Raw genomic sequence first — 10,411 nt, forward strand, 5'->3', positions numbered from 1 at the left:
TTTTTTTTATTGGTCTTATGGAGTATTCTAATTTGTTGAGATAGTGAGTTGGTGGGTTTTTGTTAAATGTGAGCCAAAATCATCACAATTAAAAGAACCAAAGACTTAAACTACTTCAGTCTGTGTACATTGAATTTATTTAATACACAAGTTTCACAATTTGAGTTGAATTACTGAAATAAATGAACTTTTCCACGACATTCTAATTTATTGAGATGCACCTGTGTGTGTGTATATATATATATATGTGTTTATATAAAATGAAAATTATATATGTGGTTTATATAAAACAAACTATAGTTGGTTATAAAAATAGTACAAATTATATTATATTATATTATACTAATATGATATGATATGATATGATATGATATTCGTTTAGTTTAGTTTATATAAAACAGATTATAGAAAACATCAAAGTAGCCAAAACACCTTTAGAAACTGTAACTACAAGTGCCCTAATTGTAATAACAATGAATTATAGACTTCATCATCCTCTTAATATAATATTAGATTATTCATTGAATGTGAATCTTTACTCTTTAGAAAAAATTGCATCAACAATCATTACAGTTTTAAAAAGAAATGCAGGCTCAACTCTGTGTTTATATGAGCTAAGAAATGAGAATTTAATATCTTGGTTATTTCATCATGTTTCGTGTTCAGTAATCTGTTGGCAGTAGGTGGAAAAGTAAAGAAATAAAGTTATTGTTTAGAGTATTATTTGAAGCTATTATTTCATTATTTAGAGGATTTAGAGGGCTTGAATGAGCACAGCGGCTGTACCTTGAACAGGAGAGGCGTATTTGGGGACAGTACAGAGGGGCCAGTGTTTGTTTCTAGTGATTTTCTGTATGCTTTGACTCCACCTAGTGGTTCAACAGACACATTACTGCTTCCTCTAATTTAATCTATGTGTTTTACCATCTCAGTGATGTGATCATGCTGCCTTAATAGGCATACCTTCTTTAATAGATACCTACCAGTTCTAAGGCAGCATTGCATTATGGGAAAAAAGGCATGCCAAAATGCACTATAACAAACCCAGAATGCTAAACAGGGCAATAATACAAATGTTTCATTAATTATTGAAAAGTATCTATTAATCAAATTAATACTATTTTTACCAATATTTGTGTGTTCCTTCTATATTTATGGATTTCAAACTGGGGTCTGGAGTAAAGTTTAGAGAGAATATGTCAAAAACGTAAGATTAAATAATAATAAATTATGAACAAATAAATGAAAATTAGATTAAAATAAACTAGATTCAAATAAATAAATAAGTAAATAAATGCATAAATATCTAACAGTACAGTACTATATTGCAAAATAGTAGAAAAATAATGTAGATTCAAAAGTTACATTTTAAAATAATTAAAATAAATGAAAATTATATTAGAATAAACTAGATTCAAATAAGTAAACAAGTAAATATACATACATACATTTCTAACAGTACAGAACTATATAGCAAAATAGTAGAACAATTTTTGAAACTTTAAAATAAACTAGAATCAAATAAGTAAATAAATACAAAAATATCTAAGTATAATAGTATATAGAACAATAGTAGAAAAATTGTGACAATGTAGATTAAAAATAGATTAAAATAAATGAAAATTATATAAAAACAAGCTAGATTCAAATGAGTAAATACATAAGTATGTAATAGTACAGTACTATAAAGAAAAATAGTAGAGAAATAATGTAATAATGTAGATTTAAAAATTTTTATTAAAATAATATTCAAATGAGTAAATGCATAAATATCTTACAGTACAACGGTATATAGAAAAATAGTAGAAAAATAATGTAATAACGCAGCTGAATAGAAACGAAATAAATATATTTTAGACATATTTGTAATATATAATTTTCACAGTATAAATTGGGTCTTTATACAAGGAACATGGGGGTCCATCGCATGAGGAAATTCATTTGTGGGGGTCTGTATCATCTAAAAGCCCCATAGAATATGATGTTAACAAAACATAACATTCTACAGTAACATCGGACTTCTGTTGGAATCTCAGAAGGCAGCTGTCTATGTAGGCAGCTCACTATGTGTTGGCTCTGAGCCGCTGGGTGGTGGCTGTGCTGGTGAGAATTTACTGATGTAACACGGGGTTAAATGTTTGCAGCTGTATTGGCTCGAGTGGTTCTCACACCCGTGCACACGTACGGCACACGGTTACAAATGGGCCGCAGCTGCGGTGCGTGTTTGGGTGTAAACACAATTCTGACATTTCATCAGAGGTGTTGTGAGAGCAAACGCGATTGTGTAAGCATTCAGTCTGACATTTTCCTGGATGAGAAATTGAATAATTCTGTTTCCAATTCCACTGAATGATTACAGCTCCCTTACATTATTTATGTATAGGCTGCTTATGAGTTTGACACTGATCTGTGAGTCTTTTTGACCAGTTAATTTAAAAGAATCGCCTCAGAGTCGTTTGTTTGGGAATCATTGGTAGCACAGAATTTTTATTGCTGCATGCAGTTTTTTAAAGATTATTGATTGTCTTGGGGTTGTTTTATACTGCCTGTCTTTCTAGAACTATAAGCTCAGAAACTTTAGTAAAACATTTATTTTGTGGAAACAGTTATTGATTGCTTCTAATTTTGGTTCTGTTGCCTCTGCGTTTGACTCTGAATGTGCTTTGCCACATCTTACAGTATGATATCATAGTTTAGAGTTATAAAACTCAGAGCCCTCACTGAAGTTTTAATGAGATGTCTATTTTCACTTTAATTACTGTTGTACTGAAGACTCTGTTGCCAAGGTAACACACTCATGCTGCATTATTAGACGGTTTGATCATATGATTCTCTATCCATCTATCCATCTATCAATCTATCCATCCATCTATCCATCTATCGTTCTATCTATCATTCTATTTAGCTATCTATCGTTCTATCAATCATTCCGTTGATCCATCCATCCATCCATCCATCCGTAGCTGTTCTGCTTTTTAAATTTGTTCTATCTATCTATCCATCTATCCATCCATCTATCTATCCATCCATCCATCGTTCTATCAATCATTCCGTTGATCCATCCATCCGTAGCTGTTCTGCTTTTTACATTTTTTCTATCTATCTATCTGTCTATCTGTCTTATCAATCATTCTGTTTATCCATCCATCCATCCATCCATCCGTAGCTGTTCTGCTTTTTACATTTTATCTATCTATCTATCTATCTATCTATCTATCTATCTATCTATCTTTCTGTCTATCGTTCTATCATTCTGTCTATCATTCTGTCTATCGTTCTATCATTCCATCCATCCGTCCGTAGCTTTTCTGCTTTAAATTTTTTTTTTTACAAATTTACACAGTATGTAACTAATTTTGTTTGCTTTTACAGCATTTAAACTTTTCTCATTTGTTATATAAATCACCTCTCTTTGGATCAGTTCTATTCTTTTTGTTGCATTTTTAAAAGATTGTAATGACCTGGTGCCCCATAATGTTCTCTACCTCTTCATCTTTTTCTCGTCTCATCTCTGCTGTCTTTGTCTTGTTGACCTGACTACACTCTTCATCTTAACCATGAAATTCTGTAGAAAACAAATGAAATCTTTTAATCAAATTTCACTTTAGACCACGTCTGTGCTGGAAGCGAGCGATGCAACAAAACCGGTCCTGCTGCAATCAGTGAAGCATTGCACATTTTGCTCTATACAGCTCACCTGCATTATGCATCTGTGGAGTAAATGCATTAAGAAAAAACATCTCTCTGTAACTCTTATATGCTTTATCTCTCTCTGAAAGCACTCATAAAAATACATTGTTTTCTTAAGAGGTGGGGTTCCTGTGAAGTAAAAAGCAAGATGAGCGGTGTAAGTGCTGTATAATCAGGAGCCGAAATCTGCAGGCAGACTTTTCTTTTTGTTCATATACAAAGACGGCCTCCTGAGACCCAGCAGGGATCATTCACTCACTTTTGTTTCTTACAAGTGTATTTCATGAATGCTTTTGCAACTTTTGCTGAGTTGCATTGTGTTTTGAATGTCACAAGGCTTTTCCCAATGCAGGATCGAGTCAACACTGATTGGCTGATAAGGCCTAATAACTTCACTGATAGAGACTGAGAAAGTAAATAAATAAAGAGCAAAAAGCACATAAATAAGGGCTCAGAGTGGAGCAGAGATAGAAAGAGCGGCTACAGAAGGGCTTTGAATCTTAATGTCTGAGAGAGATCACAGAGACAGCTCTCTGGATGTTTCTTCATCTCGCTGGTCTCCAGAGGGGGCGATTGAAGAGCTGAATCAGGCGAGAGAAGCGAGACGTCTTAATTAACGGCACTCACTCTGTCTGAGGTGCAGAGAATCCATATTAATGCTGCATATGCCAGATCTCTCTCTCTCTCTCTCTATCAGCTGAGAATGGGCATCCCTTCAGTTTGAAGTGGAAACCTCTGCATTAGTGTTGCTTAGGGATACAGTGAAGAGCTCAAAAGACTGAGCTGCACTTTGTAATATTTAAGCATTTGACTTTCTGCATTTGTCGTGATTTTACACTGCAGAACCGGTGTTGGCATCTCCTCTGGAGGAGATCAGGGAACAGGAAGAGATGACTGTGAGTGCAGAAGGTCAGGTATCAGCTGAGAATGGGCATCCCTTCAGTTTGAAGTGGAAACCCCTGCATTAGTGTTGCTTAGGGATACAGTGAAGAGCTCAAAGGACTGAGCTGCACTTTGTAATATTTAAGCATTTGACTTTCTGCATTTGTCGTGATTTTACACTGCAGAACCGGTGTTGGCATCTCCTCTGGAGGAGATCAGGGAACAGGAAGAGATGACTGTGAGTGCAGAAGGTCAGGTGGCTGCTGTGGAGGAGGAGGAGGATGACAGCAGCCTCAACCTGTCCGCTGACATCTCTCTGGACTCGGGCCGAGCTGGGACAGCAACTCCCTCTCAGGATTCGGAGATTCTGGAAAGCAGGATGGCCAGAGACAATCCATCATGTGACCTGTCCCCAGATGCTGAGTATGTACAGTAGTGTTCAATTATATACAGTGGGTGGGCGGGGTCCAAAAAAATCTGAGAGCACATTGAAAATCTTGAAAAATAATTGCAACTACCCTAACAACTCCTAGCAACAATTCAGAACATTCTAGCAATGCTTAGAAACCTGTCAGAAAACCTTAATATGGCTATTGTTAAAACAAAAACAAAATTTTTTTTTTTTTTGTTAATTGAAATAAATCTGATATAAAATAAAATATAAATATATGATGAAACTTAAACAATTTTAAATAAAAAAATATTACAATATTAGAAATGTTGCCTTGTAACTGAAATAAAATAAGTTTAAGATGAAGTACTAAAATTAAAAAAATTATAATAATAAATGGAAAAAAAAAAGTGAAACAAATAAATGTAATAAATTAAAGCTAAATAGAAATATAAAAAGTGAATCAAAAACGCTCATAAAAAACTAAAACTTAGTAAAATGAAAGTCTAAAAATAAAAGCTAATTAAAAATATTCATTAAAATTATACTAGTATGTAAATAATACTTCAATAACACTGCATAAAACTGCAACACATCTTGGCATCACATAGCAAACAGTTAGAACAACCTAGCAACACCTACAAACCAGCAAAAACATCCTGTTTCTTGCTTAGCAACCAGCCAAAACACCCTTGCAACACCTAGCAACGAGCCAGAACACCTTAGCAACATATGCAACCAGTCAGAACAACCAAGCAACACCTACAAACCAGCAAAAACATCCTGTTTCTTGCTTAGCAACCAGCCAAAACACCCTTGCAACACCTAGCAACGAGCCAGAACACCTTAGCAACATATGCAACCAGTCAGAACAACCAAGCAACACCTACAAACCAGCAAAAACATCCTGTTTCTTGCTTAGCAACCAGCCAAAACACCCTTGCAACACCTAGCAACGAGCCAGAACACCTTAGCAACATATGCAACCAGTCAGAACAACCAAGCAACACCTAGAAACCAGCAAAACCAGCCTAACAACACCTAGAAACCAGCCAAAACAGCCTGGCAATGACTAGCAACCAGCCAAAACACCTTGGCAACACATTGCAACCAGTCTTAACACTAAAGCAACACCTATAAACTTGCCTAGTAACCAGCCTAAGCCACCTAGAAAGGCCTGAGATTCTCTCATTGAAGGATCGGGGAGATTTAAGGTCATTTTTATAAATGTATGTAAATGTTTTTTATTGTATTTTATTAAATGCATTTTTCTATGTAGTTTTTAACCTTTGCATGGTTTTTACCCTTGACAGTGTAGCAGAAGCCACAGTGAATGGAGAGATTAAGTCGGACCAGGCTGCAAGCTCTCAAATCCCATCAGAAGAGATAGGTAAGCTTCGATCCTTCAGCACCTCAGGTCTTTACTCAAAGTTACACTACTTTATGCAGTTGTTATTCATACATACGAGTCATTTTTGCAGCTTAGTTTTAATAAATGCTCTGGTTGAGTTCTGAAACGTACATTGAGCTCTTTAATCTCATAAAATCAAACAGGAAAGTTTGATTCCTCATGACATGATCCTTATAAAAAGTCAGTTATGACACCATAAGAAAGCGTTGTTTGATGTGCAATGGGTTATATTTTACAGTAAAACTCTAGTGACAAAATGAAAGGCTTCGATGCATGACTTTATTTTCTCTTTCTCTAGAGCCCCCGGTGGAAAAGACAGAAGAGGCGATTAAGCCTTCTGAAAGTGGCCCTGTTCTGGAGGAGGTTTCTGGGAGCACCGCAGAGAAGCCTGCATCTGTGTGCAACAAGCTTCAAACCTCCGAATGCGGCATCCAGACGTTGCACACAGACTTGCAAATGCAGGGCTTTGATTCCAACACGGAGCCCAGCCGTGAAGACCAAACACCGAAAATTGTCCCCAGTACGGTCCGCTTCGCTCACACCGAGACGCAAATGCAGACAGAACCCCAGAAACCCTCTGAGACATCAAGCTCGTGCACTGAATCCTCCACAGCTCCATCTGCGTCCTCAACGGAACTAAAAAGAGACATGGCCACTTCCACAGAAGAGCTGCGTGTTCCTGAACCACATTCGTCTGCGATCCAAGCAACCCAGGATCTGACATCTACACCAACCTCTAAAACAAATACCGTACAGTATATTGTAGATGCCGAACCCAAACCCAAGCCATCCAATGAGCTCACCCGTGAATACATTCCCAAAGTAGGCATGACCACCTACACCATCGTGCCTCAGAAGTCTCTCGAAAAGTTGCGTTTCTTTGAAGTAGAGTTGACTTTGGAGCCCAATGTAGACTACAAGCCTGAAACAAAGACCGTCTCCAATGGTACAGTTGCTGTAAACGGCCATCAGAACGTATTTGAGCAAACTAGTCTTTGTACTTCACCTCCAGCTACTGTTTCATCCCCTGTAGAAGGAACCGAATCCAACATCAAAAACAAGAAAGTTCCTCCGGCAACAAGACCCAAACCAGCTTCTTTCCGCCTGCCGCTGCACAAACGAACACCTGGGGATTACGTCGCCTCCGCGGCTGTTTGCCGAGCGAGTGTTGGCAGTAATAGCAGCAGCAGCAGTTGTTGTAGCAGTCCTGCAGCCCAGCCAAAAGAAACTGCAAGCAGCCCGCAATCAGATGTGTTTACTGCACTGGAAAACTTCCCTCCTCCACCGCCACCGGTGCAATGGGAAGATGAGGAGAATGCAAGAGCGAGTGATGCACCTCAAACTGCAGAAGTAGATGTACCTCTACCCGAAGCTCCCAAATTTCCACCGTCGTCTGTACTGTCCCGTCAGAAGAGTCTTCCCACTAACCCCACGCCTTCGCTGAGTCTAGAGAAGTTGAGAAGCTTCGCCGCACCCAAACCCTACTCGCCCTCAATGCCCTCGCGCTTCGCTCAGGCTGTGTCTTCTACTGTGAAACGGTCTGAGTCTCTTTCACATCCTCCTCTGAGACAGTTACCACGCACTCATCTCTTCACAAAACAGAGATCCATTACAGAGTCCCAAGAGCCATCGGCCAGCACTGTGAGTACAACCTGGTAAAAATATCGTACCTTTTTATTAATCAGCCTAATTTTATTAAGAGCCAAATCTCATGAAAACATGTCCAGGTCACAACTACAGTTTTTTTTTTTGGGGTGAATATTCTCAAAATTATTAAAAATATAAAATACATTATAAACAGCAGTTCATAGAATATATATAATTTCATAGTGACCATACAACGTATATAAATATTAAAACTTATCAGATTTGGCTTTTTCTGATGTGGAGCAGACACATGGAGATGAACTACAGCTGTGGATTTCTTTTAATTTATTCTACATTTGGACAATTTCAGAGTTTGTTTTTCCCCTTAATTTAATATCTGTTACACTTTTTTTCCCTCTTAATAATTGTAACAGAGATCCTATTAATGTTATCATCCTTTAAAATGAATATTTGTTTTAAAATGCAAAATGCAGCCTTGGTGGACATAAGATGACCCCAAACTTTTGAAGTCTTAAAATAAAAAAAAGTTTTAAACATTTATTATTTTTATATTTATTTTTTATATTTTTGTTTCTTTGCATTTATATTTTAAAACTTAAAACTGTTTTAATTTATTAAAGTAAAATACAGAAAAAATCACTTGGTATTGTTAAATTTAAATAATAACAATAACATAGAATAACATATAATATAATATATTCTGCTATATTTCCCTCGGCCTTAACATTTTAAACTAAATTTGTATCTGTTTACACTAATGCAGTATTTTACACGCATGACATGCATGTGTCTATGTGTGAGTGAGTGTAGTTTTTCTGATGTTTGTGTCAGTGTCACAGTGTCAGTGGGGGTACAGTGGAACATCTATCTGTGTCTTCTTCATGTGACTTATGTGCGTGACGCAGAAGCAGCAGTGTCTTTTTTCACAGACCCTGTGCCTGCCTAGTGTGCATCATCCTCAGCCCTCAATGAGAGAGTGTGTATTGTGTGTTTTCTTCCCCCACGTGGACCACAGGTGACAGACAATGGAGAAGGACGCACAGAGAGATCCGGAGAGGCCCCATCACAAACAGCAGGCCACGGCGACCCAGCGCCGAGCTCCGCCCGAGACGGAGGCATGGGAACATGTAAGATTGGAAATACTCAACCGTCACCAGTGAGTGAATCTAACTCTAGATCTAACCATCACTAGCTGGGATTCCATCCAAACGTGAAGCCAATCTTTTCAAAGTTTGCAAAATAAGAAAAAAATAAAACAAAATGCGAATTAAGTGCATTTCCATCAAGTTGTTCAAGTGGATGACGGTGGTATTGGTAACCTAGTAACCAACAGTTAATAAAACAAGGCACGTGGAAACAGCCGATTAGTCACGTGGACTTCATGTTCGCAGCATCAGAATTTATTCTGCAAATGCATTTCCATCTCCCATTATTCGCATTAACTCTTTTTCACACAAGTCAAAAACCATCTCAAGTATGTGTAAAAAAAATTGGGGAATTAAGGGATTTTCTTTTTTCAACATTTGCGGTTTCCATCACTGGTTTCTGATGTAATACTTATACTAATGCGCATAAAAACGTGATGGAAGCACTTGCAAACCCTGATAAAACAGTAACCTTTATTTTAAAGGTCCTTTGTGTGCCTTAACACAGCATTAATAACTGACAATCTGCAATGAATAATATAATAAAGTCTCTAAAGTGTACTTTTCTCTGCACAGGGGTCTGAAGCATCTGTAGCGCCATCTGCCACATTGAAGGGAATATCTGAAGGCTTTCATTCAGTGGAAGAATGAGATGTGCCTTCATTGACGGAATTCCAGCCTCACTCATTCTTAAACATTCCGCAGGTCATGAGAAAATTGCCTGTCTCCAGATTTTTTTTTTTTTTTGAAAATAAAGCTTTTTTGGGTTCTTGTAATAATTGTAACAGAGATCCTATTAATGTTATCATCCTTTAAAATGAATATTTTCGGGTTGTTTTGTGACATATGAATTACACTATGAAATTTGTAAATATGCAGATGTGAAAGAAAATGATCTATTCCAAGGCCTTTTTTCCTCTTTAAATTATGAGGCTTAGATTTGATTTATATAATTGTTAGCCAATGAAAAATGGTACTGAAACTTCTTCAGTCATGCAAACCCTTCCCTTATTTCCTTGCCAAACATTAGTACACAGTGTATCGCTGTTAATTATGGGCTGCAGTTATAATATGTTAAAATAATAATACGTTATGACCTTGAGAAGGTTTCTGGAGCACACAACAACAAATGATTAATCAGAGCTGTAGTTAAGACAGAAAACATTGGGCTTTTCATTCATTTTGAGGAGAAAACTGCTGTATTATATGAACTCAACTCCTCTCTTTTCTCTATTAAAGACTTTTAAAGTTTGCATCCTCTGATTGTATAATTTTTTCATCATG

General features: G+C 36.9%; 1 protein-coding gene across 5 annotated transcripts in view; it reads left to right on the forward strand.

The window, feature by feature from the left end:
- The window catches only part of cobll1b (cordon-bleu WH2 repeat protein-like 1b), a 61,467-nt gene extending 51,575 nt beyond the window's left edge, over positions 1-9,892 (forward strand). For 3 of the 5 annotated variants that reach the window (XM_016571922.1, XM_016571920.1, XM_016571924.1), the window contains 6 exons: positions 4,531-4,599; positions 4,824-4,995; positions 6,277-6,353; positions 6,673-8,015; positions 8,998-9,138; positions 9,704-9,892. In XM_016571922.1, coding sequence (XP_016427408.1) covers positions 4,531-4,599; positions 4,824-4,995; positions 6,277-6,353; positions 6,673-8,015; positions 8,998-9,138; positions 9,704-9,778 — 1,877 coding nt within the window. In that variant the 3' untranslated portion in view covers positions 9,779-9,892. The remainder of the gene's footprint in view (positions 1-4,530; positions 4,600-4,823; positions 4,996-6,276; positions 6,354-6,672; positions 8,016-8,997; positions 9,139-9,703) is intronic. The other 2 variants (XM_016571923.1, XM_016571921.1) reach the window with 2 other exon arrangements.
- Positions 9,893-10,411: the final 519 nt, after the last annotated feature.

This window comes from Sinocyclocheilus rhinocerous, unplaced genomic scaffold, assembly GCF_001515625.1.
Source record: "Sinocyclocheilus rhinocerous isolate Xijiao unplaced genomic scaffold, SAMN03320098_v1.1 scaffold2187, whole genome shotgun sequence".
NCBI lineage: Eukaryota > Metazoa > Chordata > Actinopteri > Cypriniformes > Cyprinidae > Sinocyclocheilus > Sinocyclocheilus rhinocerous.